The 19,965-nt window shown below is 46.9% G+C and overlaps 2 protein-coding genes across 2 annotated transcripts in view; one reads left to right on the plus strand and one right to left on the minus strand.

The window, feature by feature from the left end:
- Positions 1-453: 453 nt before the first annotated feature.
- The window catches only part of LOC145362417 (uncharacterized), a 1,142,232-nt gene continuing 1,122,720 nt past the window's right edge, over positions 454-19,965 (plus strand). Inside the window, exons 1-2 of the mRNA XM_080218454.1 lie at positions 454-1,004; positions 18,809-18,897. The gene's annotated coding sequence lies outside the window, so the exon portion shown is untranslated. The remainder of the gene's footprint in view (positions 1,005-18,808; positions 18,898-19,965) is intronic.
- On the minus strand, positions 10,294-11,481 carry LOC145362416 (uncharacterized). Its single transcript, XM_080218453.1, has one exon. The coding sequence runs from the start codon at positions 11,479-11,481 to the stop codon at positions 10,579-10,581; it is 903 nt and encodes a 300-aa protein (XP_080074579.1). The 3' UTR covers positions 10,294-10,578.

Consider the following 19,965-nt stretch of genomic DNA (forward strand, 5'->3'; position numbering starts at 1 on the left):
TCCAACCAATAGGAGCGAAAGAGGGGCGGGCCCAGCTCTGATTGGAGCATGCGCAGTGTGAGTAATGGCGGTGGAAAGCCGGTTTTGTTTTGGGCTCGGAAATCTGTTAGAGCTGATTGGCGGTACGGAGAGAGCAATGGATCGCCCAGGTGGGTGAAAACGCTGCGTAAGCATGTGGTGTAAGTAGCAAATCGCGTAAGAGAGCTTCCCGGACCCAGTTTGTACTGAGCAGGGCCGCAGCTCCTCAGGTTCGGTCCGGGTTAACGTTCGCCATCTTTATTGGGGGCAACACACACACACACACACACACACACACACACACAGCAGTGCGCACGCGCGGCCGCCGTGTTTGTAGAGGGCAATGATGTCATTAAGTGGGAGGAGCTTGTTCCCTATTGTTCAGAATGGAGACAACTTGTCCATCAAACTGCATCAACCCTCTGAGTCCCAATGTCTCATTGATGAGGCAGAGCGGTGACAGAGAAGGAAAAATAAAGGGAAATAAAAACAGAAAATGCTGGAAAATCTCAGCAGATCTGACAGTATCTGTGGAGAGAGAATAGAACGCTCTCTCCACTCACATTGTCTGTACCTTTAAGACTTGATTACCTGTAAAAATTGGCATTCCAATCATTATTTTGTGAATTGAGTTTGTGTCTTTCTATGCCTTGTTTGTGAACAGAACTCCCACTCACCTGACAAAGAAGCATCGCTCCGAAAGCTCGTGGATTTTGCTATCAAATAAACCCATTGGACTTTAATCTGGTGTACTGAGACTTCTTACTGTGTTTACCCTAGTCCAACACCGCCATCTCCACGTCAGAGAGAATAGAACCAACGTTTCGAGACTGAATGACCCTTAAAGCTTGTACATGTGTACAAAGAGCATGTAAACTTCAACACCTCCATGTACCTTTGTACACCTCTATCAATCTACTTTGCTCCAAGGAAAACAACCCCGATTTATCTTAAAAGAAAGACACTGCAACAAGGTAAAAGTGAAGGTAAGAGGTTTATAAATTTTCTTAAATAATTGGTACTCGAAATGTCAGCCTGTGGGGTTAAGTGCTGCACTTGTGAGATGTGGGAGATCTGTGATGCTTCCAGTGTCACAGATGACTACGTCTACAGGAAGTGCACCCAATTGCAGCTCCTTACGGACCACATGGATAGGTTGGAGCAGCAGTTGGATGCATTTCGGAGCATGAAGGTGGTGGAAAGTGTCACAGTTAGGAGCTTTAGAGACATGGTCACACTCAAGGTGCAGGCAGATAAATGCATGACTGCTCGAAGGGGCAGGCAGTCAGTACAGGAATCCCCTGTGGTCGTCTCCTTCTCTAACAAATATACCGTTTGGATACTATTGGGAGGGGTTATAGCTTATCAGGGGATAAATAGAGCAGCCAGAGACCTGGCACCACGGCTGGCTTTGTTGTTAGGCAGGGAGGTACAAAGACCACTAGAACAATAATTACAAGGGGCTCTATACTTAGGGGTGCAGATAGGTGCTTCTGTGGATATGAAAGAGACTCCAGGATGTTGTGTTGCCTCCCTGATGTCAGGGTCCAGGAAGTCTCTAAAAGGGCGGAAAGCATTCTGAAACGAGAGGGTGAACAGCCAGTGGTCATGGTACATATTGGTACAAAGGTAGGACGAGGTCCTACAACAGCAGTTAAGGGAGTTAGGTAGAAAGTTAAAAAGCAAGACCTCTTCGGTTGTAATCACAGGATTGCTCCCTGTGCCACCTATCCACTGTTATCCCTTTAAGTAACTCTCCCTAATTTATCAAGGCCAACTCACGCCATTCGTCAGCCCACTGGCCCAATTGATCAAGATCTCATTGCAATCCTAGATAACCTTCACTGTCCACTATGCCAGCAATCTTGGTGTCATCTGCAAACTTACTAACCATGCCTCCTATATTCTCATCCAAATAATTAATATAAATGACAAATATCAGTGGACCCAACACTGATCTCTGAGGCACACTGCTGGTCACAGAGTTCCAATCTGAGAAACAACATCCACTCTCTGGCTTCTGTCATCAAGCCAATTTTGTATCCATTTAGCTACCTTATTGTGGATCCCGTAAGATTTAACCTTGTGCAACAACCTCCCATGCGGTACCTTGTCAAATGCCTTGCTAAAGTCCTTTTAATCTGTACAGATGATGCCAGATCTGCTGAGATTTTCCAGAATTTTCTCTTTTGGCTTGCTAAAGTCCAGGTTGACAACGTCAACTGCATTGCCCTCATCAACTTTCTTGGTTACCCCTTCAAAAAACTCAATCAAATCTGTGAGACACTCACAAAGCCATGCTGACTGTCCCTAATCAGTCCCTGCATTTTTAAATGCCTGTGGATCCTGTCTCAAAATATCTTCTAACAGCTTACCCACTACAGATGAAAGGCTCACCGGCCTGTAGTTCCCAGGCTTTTCCCTGCAGCCCTTTTTAAACAAAGGCACAACATTTGCCATCCTCCAATCATCAGGCACCTCGCCTATGATTATCGATGATCCAAATATCATTGCTAGGGGACCCACAATTTCCTCCCTAGCCTCCCACAATGTCCTGGGATACTCTTCATCACGTCCAGGGGATTTATCTATCTTGATGTGCTTTAAGCCATCCAGCACCTCCTTCTTTGTTATATGTACACTCCTCAAGACATCACTATTTATTTCCTCAAGTTCCCTAACATCCATGCACAGTGTCAGCTATTTCTGTAGTGTAGTGGTTATCATGTTCGCTTCCCACACAGTAAGTCCTCGGTTCAAAACCAAGTAAAAAAAAAATTCTTCTTGTAATTATAGGCCAGTTAGTCTTACTTCAGTGGTCGGTAAGTTAGTGGAAAAGGTCCTGAGGGATAGCATTTATGACCATTTGGAAAGATGCAGCTTAATCTGGGATGGTCAGCACGGATTCATGAGGGCTAAGTCTTGCCTCACAAATTTGATTGAATTCTTTGAGGAGGTAACTAAGTGTGTGGATGAAGGTAGAGCATTTGATGTTGTATACGTGGATCTTTGTAAGGCATTTGATAAGGTTCCCTATGGTAGGCTCATGAAGAAAATAGGGAGGTGTGGGATAGAAGGAAATTTGCCGGTTGGATAAGTAACTGGCTATCTCATAGAAGACAGAGGGTGGTGGTGGAGGGAAAATTTTCAGACTGGAGGCCAGTTACCAGCTGTGTACCACAGGGAACAGTGCTGGGTCCTCTGCTATTTGTAACTTTTATCAATGACTTGGAAGACGGGGGCTAGTAAATTTGCTGATGACACCAAGATTAGTGGAGTAGTGGATGAGGTGGAGGGCTCTTGCAGGCTGCAAAGAGACATTGTTAGGATGCAGAGCTGGGCTGAGGTGCAAAGTGATTCATTTTGGTAGGACAAACTTGAATGCGGATTACAGAGTCAACAGCAGGGTTCTGAGGAATATGGAGGAACAAAGAGATCTTGGGGTTCATATCCACAGATCTCTGAAGGTTGCCACTCAAGTGGATAGAGCTGTGAAGAAGGCCTATAGTGTGTTAGTGTTTATTAACAGGGGGTTTGAGTTTAAGAGCAGTGGGGTTATGCTGCAACTGTACAGGACCTTGGTAAGACCACATTTGGAATGTTGTGTTCAATTCTGGTCACCTCACTATAAGAAGGATGTGGAAGCATTGGAGAGAGTGCAGAGGAGATTTACCAGGAAGCTGCCTGCTTTGGAGGGCAGGTCTTATGAGAAAAGGTGGAGGGAGCTGGGGCTTTTCTCTTTAAAGCGGAGGAGGATGAGAGGCGACTTAATAAGAGTTGATAAGATCCTGTAAGAGGGCTTTACAGAAATAATCAGTGTCAGTACAGGATAGAAATTCAGAACAGGTAATTGTAATTTCTATGGAACATTCTTTCCCCTCTCATTCCCCAAAAGTTGTAAATCTCTATCCCACACACCCTCCCTCCATTCTCACTCTGCTGTATCTAATATTCACCCTCCCAATTCTCCTGAAGGTGCTGATTGAGGCTGATTGACAGATCCACGCTTCCTGTTCTGGAGGCACATAGCTGAAAATCTCCGTACAGGCTGTCATACAGATATACATCTATATGACTGGACTACAAATGTGTGGGATATATAGACTGGATCCACCTCCTTTCCCTTCAGTTGCTGCAAGTCCCCAGTTTTCCCCAGTAGGAGAAAAGAAATGGAAAGTGGAAAACATTGATTTCCTCCCAGATGTTGCCCACCCAGATGGGTTGCATGGTAGCACAGTGGTGAGCATTGCTGCTTCACAGCTCCAGGGATCTGGGTTTGATTCCCGGCTTGGGTCACTGTCCGTGTGGAGTTTGCACAGTCTCCTTGTGTCTGCGTGGGTTTCCTTCGGGTGCTCCTGTTTCCTCCCACAGTCCAAAGATGTGCAGGTTAGGTTGATTGGCCATGCTAACAATTGCCCCTTCGAGTCCTGAGATGCATAGGTTCGAGGGTTTAGCGGGTAAATATGTAGGGATGAAGGGGTAGGGCCTGGGTGGGATTGTGGTGAGTGCAGACTCGATGGGCCGAAGGGCCTCTTTCTGCACTGAAGGGATTCTATGATCATTTGTTGCACAGAGGAAGCTTTACCCTGAAGCTCATTGGGTAACATCCGCGTTGTGATGTCACATTGGAGCCCGAATTAAATCAGCCAATAGGAATCACTGCCCCGCGGTGATGTCCCTGGATTCCAGTGCGCAGGCGCGCGGACCCGGGAGCCCCACCCCCACCCACTGCTCCCCGCCCCCTCCCGGGAGCCCCGCCCCCACCCACTGCTCCCCTCCCCCTCCCGGGAGCCCCGCCCCCACCCACTGCTCCCCTCCCCCTCCCGGGAGCCCCGCCCCCACCCACTGCTCCCCTCCCCCTCCCGGGAGCCACGCCCCCACCCATTGTTCCAGTCACCCACCCGGGAGCCCCGCCCCCACCCACTGCACCCCTCCCCCTCCCAGGAGCCCCGCCCCCACTCACTGTTCCCCTCCCCCTCCTCGAGCCAAGGTTTCCAGACAAGCGGCTGGCGGCTCCGGCCAGAGCGAGAAGCTGCTCGGTGATCTCCCCCTCCCCCCCGGCCCAGGAGTGCGCATGTCCAAGGGAGAGGGGAACCTGTGCATGTGCAGGGCTGTGTCCACCTCTTCCGTGACCAGCAAGCTGAGATGGGAGAGTTGGAGGACTGGAAGAACTCTGGTCCTCCAGCCAATCACGGGCTTTGTGTGAGTGAAGATTGAGCTTCAGAAAATCTAAAACTTGCTGCTGTCTCCAACATTTGTAAGTAAAACACTTTCCTTCCCCCACCCCCTTTCCATTTCTTATTATTTCTAGTTCTGTAATATATTACTGTAACCATATTATATATTTCCAGTCATAAACTCATTGCAGCACAGGAGTCTATTGGGCAACTCGAGTCATGGAATCCCTACAGTGAAGAAGGAGGCCTTTCGGCCCATCAAGTCTGCACTGACTCTCCAACAGAGCATTCTTCAGAGACTCTCTCCCTGTAGTATGACAGATTTATCCTGCTAATCCCCCAACACACACATCCTGGGACACTGAGTGGCAATTGAGTAGGGCTAATCAACCTAACCTGTACATCTTATGGACAGTAAGAAGTCTCACAATACCAGGTTAAAGTCCAACAGGTTTATTTGATAGCATGAGCTTTCGGAGCACTGCTCCTTCAGGGGAGTGGCCACTCACCTGATGAACCTGGTGTTGTGTGCCCACCACTGTCCACCTTCGACATCTCCAAATCACCTTATAGACTGCAGATTGATTCTCTGCAGAACAAACCAATTAGTCCTTTTCTATCTCTCTATCAATATTCCTCTGCAAGTTTTATTTCCTTCAAGTACCCACCCAATTTCATTTTGAAATGATTGAACATCTTCTGTTCCAGCATCCTCATAGGCAGCGAGTTCTAGATATGTGCTCTCCCTACCTAGATATAAATCTTCCTCAAATCCCTATTCTTCCACATCTCAGTTAATAATTACACTTTTATCCATTATTATAGACATCTGTCTGACAACCTGCATGGAGATTTTCAGCTCTCTGTATCCAGGACAGGAAGCAGTGAGCATGGATCTGTCAATCAGCCTCAATCAGCACCTTCAGGAGAATGGGGAGGGTGAATATTAGATACAGCAGAGTGAGAATGGAGGGAGAGTGTGTGGGATGGAGATTTACAGCTTCTGGGGAATGAGATAGGAAAGAATGTTCCATAGAAACTAGAATTGTCTGTTCTGAATTTCTATGACACAGATGACCTTTGTAAATTTGTTTTATAGGGGAACAGAAGGTGAGGATTTATATACAGAAATCTCAAACCAAACATCACATCAAGATCTGACAGAGTCACTCAATTTATCGGGACCTCAATGTCATCGGCCTTTGGATCTAGAAGGAGAAATGTTTCTCTGTTCTGTCTGCTTAAGGAGATTTTAAGCAACAGTGTGACTGGAAAAGCAGCGAGATGCACAAACACAGCTGAGTGAGAGTGTTCCAGTGCACTGAGTGTGGAAAGAGCTTTAACCAGTTACACAGCCTGAAAATACATCTCAGCGTTCACAGCGGGGAGAGACTGTACCCGTGTTCTGTGTGAGATTTAACTGATTGTTTAACCTGGAGAGTCACAAGGACAGCTGCAACATGGAAAACCCATGGAAATGTGGTGATATTGGGAAAGGATTCAGTTTTCCATCTCAGCTGGAAATTCATTGGCGCAGTCACTCTGGGGAGAGGCCGTTCACCTGCTCTGTGTGTGGGAAGGGATACACTCAGATAATTGATTTACAGAGACACCAGCGAGTTCACACTGGGGAGAGGCCGTTCACCTGCTCTGAGTGTGGGAAAGGATTCACTCGGTTATCCAGTCTGCAGAGACACCATCGATTTCACACTGGAGAGAGACCTTTCATCTGCTCTGTGTGTGGGAAGGGATTCACTCAGTTAATTGATTTGCAGAGCCATCAGCGAGTTCACACTGGGGAGAGGCCGTTCACCTGCACTGAGTGTGGGAAAGGATTCAGTGTGGCATCAGGTCTGCGGAGACACCAGTTAGTTCACACTGGGGAGAGGCCGTTCACTTGCTCTGTGTGTGGGAAGGGTTTCAGTCAGTTGCCCTACTTGCAGAGGCACAATGTCACTCACACCCAGGAGAGACCCTTTAAATGCTCTGACTGTGGGAGGGATTTCAAAAGCTCTCAGTTAATGATGTCCCACCAGCGCATTCACACTGAGGAGAGACCGTTCAGCTGCTGTCACTGCACAAAGAGATTCAGATCATCATCTGCCCTGCGGACACACCAGCGAGTTCACACTGGGGAGAGACCGTTCACCTGCACTGTGTGTGGGACGGGATTCACTCAGTCATCCCGACTGCAGAAACACCAGCGAGTTCACACTGGGGAGAGACCGTTCACCTGCACTGTGTGTGGGACGGGATTCACTCAGTCATCCCGACTGCAGAAACACCAGCGAGTTCACACTGGGGAGAGACCGTTCACCTGCACTGTGTGTGGGAAGGGATTCACTCAGTCATCCCGACTGCAGAAACACCAGCGAGTTCACACTGGGGAGAGACCGTTCACCTGCACTGTGTGTGGGACGGGATTCAGTCAGTCATCCCGACTGCAGAAACACCAGCGAGTTCACAAGTCATAGTCATAGTTTCAGCCCATCAAGTCTGCACTGACAACACCATACTAAATTTACACGAATCCATTTTCTAGCACTTGGCTGATAGAGTTTGAACTGTCAAAACATTCAAGTGCTTGTCAATGTGCTTTTTAAAGATTGTGAGGTTTCCTGCCTCTACTACCCTCCCAGACAGTGAATTCCAGATTCCCACCACCTTCTGGGTGAAAACATTTTTCCTCACATCCCCCAAAACCTAAGCAATAGGGGAAGGATGTCAGCAATAGGGGGAGGAAGTGTCCGGATTCTATGGACAAATTAAATCCCATTGTGTCAGAGGATAAAATGAAATTTGCTGAAGTAAATGACAAATGTAATTAATGATTTTTTTATATGGAAAATGATTGGTTCACACCTAATGAAAGGCAGGAGAATTTGACATGAAGAATGTATAATTGATCTATCCTAAGCATTTACGTCAGTGTTATTGCAGAGATCAGAACGCTTCTCTTAGAGTTATTACACTGTCCAATAATGTTTCCCTTCGATCGTTGGTCAAATAAAAGATAAGTCTTTAAACTGGGACACTGGCTTTCGTGAGTCTTTGTATTGTCTGAAGGTTTTGGTAATACCTGGTCTCCAGTGGTAAAGTACCCAGTGTGTTGGGGGCAATGAACTCAGAAGAATCATTCAACACTCAAGGATTCAGTCAACAAACCGTTTATTGAGTTACCATTACCACCTGTTAGATTGTTGTTCTTTATCTGGGGTTGAAGTGACAACGAGAGAATCTTCAGTTATTCCAAATTCCTCCAGGCTACATTTAAAATTTCCAGATTTAACTGGTTCGAATAAATCCACAATTATAAATTAAAATAGACACGAGTTTCTGAGCGATTTAAAAATAAATCAACTGACTGCTGAAAGGGTTAACTTTTCTACAGAGCCTAAAGGCTCTATAGAGCCTTTTGTACAGAGCCTAAAGCAAGTGAGAAAAAAAAACTTGGCACTCAATTAAGGCATTTTACATAATTTAAAAAAACTTTTCTAACAACAAAACAAACTCAATTTTAAAACTCATTATTCAATTTTTTGTTACATTCTTCAACCTAATTATTGTAATTTGATCAGTTATTGTTAGGGATGGATAACTTTTGTGCTTTATAAACTGATTCACTCATTTTGTTAATTCTACATGTACTCGGAGAATCAGAAGCCAGACTTCTTAATTCTTATCCTTATTTTCCTCTCCCACCACTCCCTCTGTTTTGGGGGAGGGTCGTGGGGATTCCAAATCTCATTTTATCATAAAAGTGAAATACTGCGGATGCTGGAATCTGAAACAAAAACACAAAATGCTGGAAAATCTCAACAGGTCTGACAGCATCTGTGGAGAGAGAATAGAATTAATGTCTCAAATCTGAGCCATCGAAATGGCTCTATTTTATTGATAGATTTTGTGTTCTTACTTTCCAAATGGCAGGTAAGTGACCTGTCTGGTACCCAATTGAGCTCTGATTTTTCACTGGCCATGATGGAGTAAGATAATAACCATTAGAATCTCTCAGAGGGTCCGCTTTTCAGTCTGTGCTACTTGGAATATACCATCACTTCACTAACTATCGGGTCACAAATCAGTCAGTTTTTAATCACAAATTTAGCATAAATTAATTTAAACAATGCCTCAGAATGCTTCTTAATTTCTTATCCAACTACCTACCACTGTTTGTTAATTGGTCAGACCCCCCTTTTTACAGATTCGGGTATCTCAACCGCTGAACACCAGCCGGTCCTGGGATAAGTTTAATTCCAACTCATTCCCAGTAAATATTCTCACCAGGTCCTCCCTGGGGGCCCTGCTAAGCAGCTTTAATGATCAGTAATTACAGAAACTGAGCTGTCACAGGAATGTGGTCAAGACAGTCCGGTCCCATAATGCCTCACATTCAATCTACAGTCCTTCCATTATAACAGAATATGTCTGTATGTAGCTGCCTCGGCCATGGTCAACCCCAACACTGCCTTCCTGAACTGCTACAATGCCTGTAAATACACCCACAGTGCTGTTAGGGAGTGATTTCCAGCTACACGTTCCAGATTTTCACTCACTGTAGGTGGTTAACAGATTGATATATTCCATTCAACCACACCCAAGCTGAGTTATCCCAATTATTGTCCAGGACAATATATTCACAATATCTTTAAAACAAGAAATAAACATTCCCATTTGATTTCAGGTACTAACATATTCTGTTAGTTTGTTCTTTATTGTCGATGTCAGGCTGGGGTTGTTCCCCTTGGAGCAAAGGAGGTTGAGGGGAGATTTGAACGAGGTGGACAAGATTCTGACAGGTTTAGATAAGGTGGGCAAAGAAAAGCTGTTCCCATTCGCTGATGGGACAGGGAGGAGGGGGACACAGATTTCAAGTTTTGGGTCAGAGATGTAGGGGGAGGAATGTGAGGAAGAATATTTTGATGCAGCGAATGGTAATGACCTGGAACTCACTGCCTACGAGGGTGGAGGAAATGGAGACACTAAACAATTACAAAGGAAACTGGATGCGCATTTGCGGGGGGGGGTTTCAAACAGAAATGTTGACTAAATATCTCTAAACTTCCTATTACCCCGTCACTCTGTGATCCTTGTGAAATTTAAAACCAGGTATTCGCAACAAGACTCAAAGAGCATCAGCCCACTGGAGGCAAAGTCGTGAGACCGGCCAGTCCAGCAGAAAGAAACCCTCTGACCCTCCCCATTGACTAACTGTGAGAATGAACAAAATGCAGTCCTGGATGTAATTGAGAGCAGAAACAATAACAGCAGAATCCAATCTCTGTGAACTTGTTGGTGCCTCAGCAGCTGTGATAAAATTCTGAACCCTTTTTATACACTGAGCAGGTGAACAGTTTCTCCCCAGTGTAACCTCACTGATGTCTCAGCAGGTGGGATAACTGAGTGAATTCCTTCCCACACTGAGAGCAGGTAAACAGCCTCTCCCCATGTGAACTCGCTGGTGTCTCTGCAGGTTGGATAACTGACTGAAACCCTTCCCACACTGAGAGCAGGTAAACGGCTTCTCCCCAGTGTGAACTCGCTGGTGTGTCCGCAGGTGGAATTGTCGAGTGAATCCCTTCCCACACTGAGAGCAGGTGAACGGTCTCTCCCCAGTATGAACACGCTGGTGTGTCTGCAGGCTGGAGAATTGAGTGAATCCCTTCCCACACTGAGAGCAGATGAACAGCCTCTCCCCAGTATGAACACGCTGGTGTGTCTGCAGGCTGGACAATTGAATGAATCCCTTCCCACACTGAGAGCAGATGAATGGCCTCTCCCCATTGTGAATTCGTTTGTGCCTCTGCAACGTGGATGACACAGTGAATCTCTTCCCACACTGAGAGCAGGTGAATGGCCTCTCCCCAGTGTGAATGCGCTGATGTGCCTGCAGGTCGGATAACCGAGTGAATCCCTTCTCACACTGAGAGCAGGTGAATGGCCTCTCCCCAGTGTGAACTCGCTGGTGTGTCTGCAGATTGGATAACTGGTTGAATCCCTTCCCACACTGAGAGCAGGTGAATGGCCTCTCCCCAGTGTGAATTCGCTGGTGTCTCTGCAAAGTGGTTAACACAGTGAATCCTTTTCCACACTGAGAGCAGGTGAATGGCCTTTCTCCAGTGTGAACTCGCTTGTGTGACTGCAGGTGGGGGAGTCGAATGAATCCCTCCCCACACTGAGAGCAGATGAATGGCCTCTCCCCAGTGTGGCTGCGCCGATGAGCATCCAGCAGAGATGGGAATCTGTATCTCTTTCCACAGTCCGCACATTTCCATGGTTTCTCCATGGTCAGGCGTCCTTGCCTCTGCCTTGGATGGACAATCAGTTGAAGACTCGTTCACACGCACAATACATGTACAGTCTCTCCCTGCTGTGAATGGTGTGATATTTATTCAGGCTGTGTAACTGGTTAAAGCTCTTCAGTCAGTGCACTGGAACACTCTCACTTGAATGTGGAAGTGTGTTGATGCTCTTCCAGTCGCACTGATGTTTGAAATCTTTTCAAATCTCCTTCCAGATTCAATGGTTGATGATGTTCAGCTTCCAAGGAACATGACTCTGCCAGATCTAGACCTGACATTTGAGATTTCAGCCTGTGATTCCTCTTTCAATATCCTGTAAAACAAGTTGACGCAAGTCATCAGTGTCAGTACAGGATCGAAATTCAGAACAGACAATTCTAGTTTCTATGGAACATTCTTTCCTCTCTCATTCCCCAAAAGCTGCAAATCTCCATCCCACACACTCCCTCCATTCTCACGCTGCTGTATCTAATATTCACCCTCCCAATTCTCCTGAAGTTGATGATTGAGGCTGATTGACAGATTCATACTCACTGATTCCTGTCCTGGATGTGGAGATGTCGGTGTAGGACTGGGGTTAACACAGTAAGAAGTCTTACAACACCAGGTTAAAGTCCAAAGGTTTATTTGGTAGCAAACGTCACTAGCTGAAAATCTCCATGCAGGCTGCCAGACAGATATGACTGGACTAAAAACGTGTGGAATATACAGACTGGATTCACTTCCTTACCCTTCAGTTGCTGCAGGTCCCCAATTTCCCCCAGAATGAGAATAGAAATGGAAAGGGGGAGACATTGATTTCCTCCCAGAGGAGGAAGTGTCTTCTGAAGCTCATTGGCTAACTTCCGCATTGTGACGTCACAATCGAGCACTAGCTGAATCAGCCAATAGGAATCACTCCGCGGTGACGTCCTCGGATTTCAGTGCGCACGCCCGGGCACACAAACCCAGGAGCCCCGCCCCCCCCACTCTCCCCCGCCCCCCGGTCGAGCAAAGGTCTTCGAAGCAAAACACTGCGGATTGGACACCAGCTCAGTGCGGCTGGCGGTCAAAGCCCCGCCCACTCCCACGTGGGTTCGGGTTCCGTCTCCTCATTGTCCTCATGCGGGAGATTGACCAATGGCAACGCGTGGAGGACCGCATGGCGCTGGTCCTCCAGCCAATCAGAGTCTTGTATCAATGTCCGCGCGGAGCTTCCTGTGGACATGAATGTGGGGGTTCGATCAGTAAGTTTGCTGATGATAGAAAAATTGGTGTTGTGGTCAATAGTGAAGAGGAAAGCCTTGGATTACAGGACGGTATGACTGGCTGGTTAGATGGACAGAACAGTGGCAAATGTCATTTAACCCCAAAATGTCTGAGGTGATGCATTTTGAAAAAACTACAAGGCAGGGAATACACAATGAAGAATAGGACACCAGGAAGTACAGAGGGCCAGAGGGATCTTGGGGTGCATGTCCATCAGACCCTGAAGACAGCAGGACCAGACTGATAAAGTGGTTAAGAACAGATATGGGATACATATCTTTTTTTAGCTAAGGCATCAAATATTCCAATAGTAAGAAGTCTTACAACACCAGGTTAAAGTCCAACAGGTTTATTTAGTAGCAAACACCATTAGCTTTCGCTTGCTGCTCCTTTGTCAGGTGATAGGGAGATCTTTTCACAAACAGAGCATATAAAGACACAAACTCAATCACAGAACAGTGATTGAAACACCAGACTTTACAGCTAAACAAGTCTTAAAGGTACATTGTAAGTGGAGAGAGCATGAGCACAAGTTAAAGAGATGTGTATTGTCTCCAGACAGACTGTTAGTGAGATTTTGCAAGTCCAGGAAAGTCATGGGGGTTACAGATAGTGTGACATGAACCCAAGATCCCAGTTGAGGCCATCCTCATGTGTGCGGAACTTGGTTATCAGTCTCTGCTCAGCGACTCTGCGCTATCGTGCGTCGTGAAGGATGCCTTGGAGAATGCTTACCCGAAGACCAGAAGCCGAATGCCCATGACTGCTGAAGTGTACCCCAACAGGAAGAGAACAGTCTTGCCTGGTGATTGTCAAGCGGTGTTCATTCATCCGTTGACGTAGCGTCTGCACGGTCTCCCCAGTGTACCATACCATGGTTGTGAGACCGGCCAGCCCAGCAGAAATACTCTGATCCTCCCCATTGACCAACTGTGAGAATGAACAAAATGTAGTCCTGGATGTAATTGAGAGCTGAAACAGTAACAGCAGAATCCAACCCTGAATATCACTCGTGAACTTGTTGGTGTCTCAGCAGCTGGGATGAAATTCTGAATCCCTTCCCACACTGAGAGCAGGTGAACAGCCTCTCCCCAGTGTGAACTCGCTGGTGTGTCCGCAGGATGGATAACTGGTTGAATCTCTTCCCACTCGCAGAGCAGCTGAATAGCCTCTCCCCAGTGTGAACTCGCTGGTGTGTCTGCAGGTTGGATGAGTCAATGAATCCCTCCCCACACTGAGAGCAGGTGAATGGCCCCTCCCCAGTGTGAACTCGCTAGTGTCTCTGCAGTTGGGGGAACTGCATGAATCCCTTCAAACACTGAGAGCAGGCCTCTCCCCAGTGTGGCTGCGCCGATGAGCTTCCAGCAGAGATGGGGCACTTTATCTCTTTCCACATTCCGCACATTTCCATGGTTTATCCATGGTGCAGGCTTCCTTGCCTCTGCCTTGGGTGGACAATCAGTTGAAGCCTTGTCCACACACACAACACGTGTACAGTCTCTCCAAGCTGTGAATGGTGTGATATTTATTCAGGCTGTGTAACTGGTTAAAGCTCTTCAATCAGTGCTCTGGAAAACTCTCACTTGAATTTGGCAGTATGTTGATGTTTTTCCAGTCACACTGATGTTTGAAATCTTTTCAAATCTCCTTCCAGATTCAATGGCCGATGATATTCAGGTCCCAAGGAATATGACTCTGCCAGATCTAGACTTGACGTTTGAGATTTCAGCCTGATTCCTCTTTCAATATCCTGTAAAACAAGTTGACACAAGTCATCAGCGTCAGTACAGGTTAGAAATCCAGAACAGACAATTCTAGTTTCTAAGGACATTTTTTCCTCTCTTATTCCCTGCTGAGAATGAGCAAAAGGCAACCAAGAAGTGAAGTTTGTGGGGTGTGACAGTGATGGGGTGGGAAGAGACACAGGATCTGGGGGAGGGTGAGGGGAGGGGGTGGGAGTGGTCTCTCGTGTGGAGTCAGTGCCAAGCTCCCAGTCTCTGGAGAAAAGTCTCAGGAAGCCCACAATGGTGTGACTGATTGATAAAAATAAATCAATGCTGGGAGGGTGATTTTAGAAAGTCTCTCCCTAAGGGGATGGACACAGCTTGTTACCAGGTTAAAGAGGGGAGTTTAGCTCTTTCCAGGGACTGGAGGAGGGGGAGGTGGGGTGGGATGGGGTGGGGGGGGTGTGCTTCCAGACTCTGTCCTTCCCCCCGGCTCTTGGATGAACCAGTTCTGGTTAGATTGTGGGCTGGGGGGGCCTGGAGCCGGAAACCCTGGGGTTAAAATAGCCCGACTTTGTAATTAGTCACAAACACGTTAACCCTTTGGTGTGTGGCAAAGCGTAAATTAAGTATCTGTAAAATGAAACTGTCTATTGGTTGTGTGTGTTTGAGAGCTTGTTTTAAAACCATTGGTCCAATTCAGAGCCTGTTTTGCTGCTGAGATTCTGGCTGCTGATTTGGACACAAATGTTGTAAAGTTGTCTTCTGCAGCCTGCTTTCTGCAGTTTAAAATCCCAAAGACACAGGCTTTTGAAAGACTCAATGCTGGATGATTTATTTTAGTTTTCTCAGCATTTCTTTTCAATATTTATATTGGGCAAACACCACATTTTTTACCTAATACATGCAACTTCATTACAATATTCAGTGGGGGGGAGAGAGTTGGGGGGAAGAGAGGGGAGAGAGAGACACAGACAGGTGGGGAGAGAGATGGAGAGAGAAAGAGACATGGGAAAAAGGCGGGGCAGAGTGAGGGGAAAATAGGAAAAGACAGCAAAAGGTGAGGCTTGTGGGGGTTGGGGTGAGAAGAGATACAGAAACTGGGGGTGGGGTCTCGTGTGGAGAGGGAGAGAGAGGAAGATGTCTGATTCCCTTATTTCCCACTCACTTGACCCCAATCCTGACAATATTACTTTGTATCTGGCCCTGTTCGGGCTGTGTATATGTGGGATCTTGCTGTGGTCTCATGCTCTGTGTTTCTCCCCCCCTCCCCCCCCACATTTCTCGCACTGTGACTATGCCCCACAATTTAAATGTAAAAAAGATGGAGAAGAAGAAGGAGGGTGGGGTAGCAGAGAGAAACAGGGTGAATGGAGAAGGGGTGGGGAGTGTCGGGGGTTCAGTGAACGGGGGTCAGGGACAGAGACAGAGGCTCTGAGGGTGGGGATGTCCTCCTGCAGTGTGAGATTCCTTGTGGGATCCAGATTGTAACATTCTCAGTCTCTCTCTCTCTCTCCCTCTCACTGTAAAGCACTCAGGAGGGAGAGGGAGCTGAAATTCAAATTCCTGAGCCTGGGGGAAAGGCTTGGTCTCAATCCCAGAGTCCTGCTTGTGTTTTTAGACAGGGCGCTGGGATTTGTGGGTGTGGATGGAGAGGATTGTTCTGGTTAACTGGGGAGAGGGAGATTTGTTCTTTCTAGCTGAGGTATAATGCAGCCTCTGTGACTAGGCCTCACTTCAAGGACTAATTCTCAGGAGCCCTTTTGCATTCCCCAACAGGGTTTAAGTGGCTGGATTCAGTGGTTCAATAAACTGTGCAGCAGCCACTTCAGGATGGGAGTGTGGATTTTCGTGCTCTCCCTCTCTCATTTCTGTTTTGATTGTGAGGTTTTATTTTGAACGGTTGAGAGGGATTTGGAGGGGGATTGAAGAGGGTTTGGGCAGTGGGGGGTACGGGACTGAGAGAGATTTGGAGGGGGATTGAAGAGGGTTTGGGCAGTGGAGGGTACGCGACTGAGAGAGATTTGGAGGGGGATTGAAGAGGGTTTGGACAGTGGGGGGTATGGGGCTGAGAGGGACTTTGGAGGGGAATTGACGAGGGTTTGGACAGTGAGGAGGGTTTGGGCAGTGATGGGGGTATGGGGCTGAGAGGGATTTCGAGGGGGATTGAAGAGGGTTTGGGCAGTGGTGGGGTGTATGGAGCTGAGAGGGATTTTGGAGGGGAATTGGAGAGGGTTTGGGCACTGAGGGGGAGTTGGAGAGGGATTGAAGAGGGTTTGACAAAAATTTAGCTATCTCAAGATTTAAAGGTAGCAACTAATTTAGCATCAACTGCCTTCTGTAGGACAGAGTTCCAAACCTCTACCATCCTGAGTAGAGGTGCTTCTTAACCAGGATTTGTGAATCTCTGGGCTTTTCCAGTCACAGAAAGACCTGAAATTTGCTCTCTGACAGAATCAACAAACCTTTAACATTCCACATTCAGATTCTGCTGACATTCAGCTCCTGTTGTGTTGAATGACCCAGTCAGATCATATTGTGATGTTTGATTTGTGTTTCCCGTCTGTCAATTCTCCACTTCCAGCACCCTGTAAATTTACAGAAACCATCACTGTCAGTCCAGGATAGAAGTTCATCTTCAGGTGTAGGCGTTTGTTTCACAACTAACTAAACTCAGGACAGAGCTGTGCTGCCTGTTGACACTAGCTGCTGCGTTAGTTATTTAAGTTTTATACCTTGGTGCTTCAGCTTCAATTGTAATTGAATCACAAAACATGATTATTTTGATGCAATAGCATCCTTCAATGGCGGCTATCTTACCCAGCATTCACAGGGAACGAGAATATGCCCTCACCCCGGAACAGATTTCGCGCATGCGCACTGTAGATCTGAAACGCATGCGCAGTGGGTGTTGCTGCTGCGCTCGCGGGAAGGCGGTTTTATCGGCTCCGGGTTTCCAGGGAAACGGCTGATTCTGGAGGGTAGTGGAGGCGGTGGGGTGGGTGGGGAGGCTTCATCAGCACCCAGTGGAGACAGGAAACCCCGAGTAATAACTGCTGGGTGCCGCCTTCGTCCCATTGGGGGCCGCGAGCACAGATGCCGGAGTTGGAGGCCCCGAGTTAACGGCTGTCATCCTGAGGGAAGCGCTGCGCATGCGCGGTGCTCCCTGCCAGCAGGAGGAGAGAATGTTGTGAATTTCTATCCGGGACTGACAGGGAGGGACTTTGTTTGGAACCTCCTTTTACAGGGAGTTAGAGGGGGAGGATTTGAGGATTAGAGGGGGAGGATCTGGAGGAGGGAACCGAGTGTAGGGTGTCGAAATTTGCTGATGACACCAAGATTGGGGGAAAGGCAAATTGTGCGGAGGGTGTGGAGAGTCTACAGAAGGATCTAGATAGGCTGGGCGAATGGGCCAGGAAATGGCAAATGGAATTTAATGTTGGCAAGTGTGAGGTGGTCCACTTTGGTAGGAATAATGGTAGGAAGGACTATTACTTACGTGGCGAAAAACTGCAGCAGGCGATGGTGCAGAGGGACCTCGGGGTCCTTGTGCATGAGTCGCAAAAACCCAGCCTGCAGGTGCAGCAGGTGGTCAGGAAGGCGAATGGGATGCTGGCCTTCATAGCGAGGGGGATTGAATATAAAAGTAGGGAGGTCTTGCTGCAGCTGTATAGGGCATTGGTGAGGCCGCAGCTGGAGTACTGTGTGCAGTTTTGGGCGCCGCACCTGCGCAAGGATATTTTGGCCTTGGAGGGAGTGCAGAGGAGGTTTACTAGGCTGATACCGGAGTTGAGGGGGTTGAGCTATGAGGAGAGGCTGAATAAACTAGGCTTGTACTCGTTAGAGTTTAGAAGAATGAGGGGAGATCTCATTGAGACGTATAAGATGATGAATGGGATGGATAGGATAGAGGTGGAGAGACTCTTCCCGCTCAAAAAAGACAGTAGGACTAGGGGGCACAGCCTCAAGATAAAGGGGAGGCGGTTTAGAACAGAGTTGAGGAGGAACTTCTTCACTCAAAGGGTGGTGAATCTCTGGAATTCTCTGCCCGTTGAAGTGGTGGAGGCTGCCTCGCTAAATATTTTTAAGAAGCTGGTTGATGGGTTCTTGATAAGAGAGGGGATTAAGGGTTATGGGGAGAGGGCGGGAAAGTGGAACTGAGCCAAGACAGATCAGCCATGATCTTATTGAATGGCGGGGCAGGCTCGAAGGGCTAGATGGCCTACTCCTGCTCCTATTTCTTATGTTCTTATGATTTACACACAGAAAACTCAACCCCAAGAGAAACGTTTCTCGCTTAATTTCCATTCTTGACTGACGGTGGTGATCTCTTTTACAGGAAATTTGATGACAAAATTTGAAGGCAAACTCAAACCAGACATCAGATCAAAACCTGACAGAGTCCACTCCTTTCATCAGAACCTGAATGTAAGTATGTCTGTAGAAAAAGATCCAAACACTTGTGTGACTGGAAATAGGAAACAATAATGTCGTGGAAGGATTTGCAAAAATGGGATCCAAAACGTCACCACATCCTTGAGTGAAGAAATCCTTCCTCATCTGAGCTTTCTCTCCATTTTTCAGCCTGTTCCAATAAGTCTTGACTCCCTTGTCATTCAAAAACTGGCTAACTCATCCTTGAAGATATTCAATGCCTCCACTGGTCCCCATGGAGAGGAAGCCAGATACTAACAATTCTCTGAGGGAAGAGATTTGTCCAAATATATAATGTCACTCCAGTCCAATGTTACACAATCAGATAAGTGCATTTTATTACAGAGCCATAAATAATATATCTAATCTCTGCCGTATAAAAATATCAGACACGTCTCTGTCCTGTTTTAGTATACTGTCCCCTTTAATATATTTCAGAAATGAGATGGGCACATGAAGGACATAAACTTGCAGGGGAAAGGGATTATAGAAGGGGAATGGGACTCACTGGATTGTTCGACAGAAGTCAGCATGGACTTGAGTTACTGAATGGATTCCTTCTGTGCTGTAATGACTCGATGAGTGGAAACATACAGAGCTACAGAGCCTCATTACAAGATGAGAAATACTAAATGTACTTTGTTACAGAACCATAAATAATATATCAGATCCACAATATTAACAACACTCGGCATATCTCTGTCCTCTAATAATTTATTATTCTCTTAAATGTCAGCCATCTCTGAGGGAAACCAGCCCTTTAATTGTGAACATTAGGAAAGAGACCATCCTTTTAGCCAGACAAATAAATGTGTCAAGCTGAGGGAGCAAAGGATGTCAATGTCTTTGAGAAAGAGAGAGTCGTAATGCAGAAGTCAGCCAATGAGCTTCAGAGTGAAACTTCCTCCTCTGTGCAACATCTGGGAGGAAATCAATGTTTCCCCCTTTCCATTTCTTTTCTCATTCTGGGGAAAATTGGGGACTTGCAGCAACTGAAGGGAAAGGAAGTGAATCCAGTCTGTATATTCCACACATTTTCAGTCCAGTCATATCGGCGTAGAT

This window comes from Carcharhinus amblyrhynchos, unplaced genomic scaffold (assembly GCF_965287045.1).
Source record: "Carcharhinus amblyrhynchos unplaced genomic scaffold, sCarAmb.v2.hapA scaffold_38, whole genome shotgun sequence".
NCBI classification, from domain to species: Eukaryota; Metazoa; Chordata; class Chondrichthyes; order Carcharhiniformes; family Carcharhinidae; genus Carcharhinus; species Carcharhinus amblyrhynchos.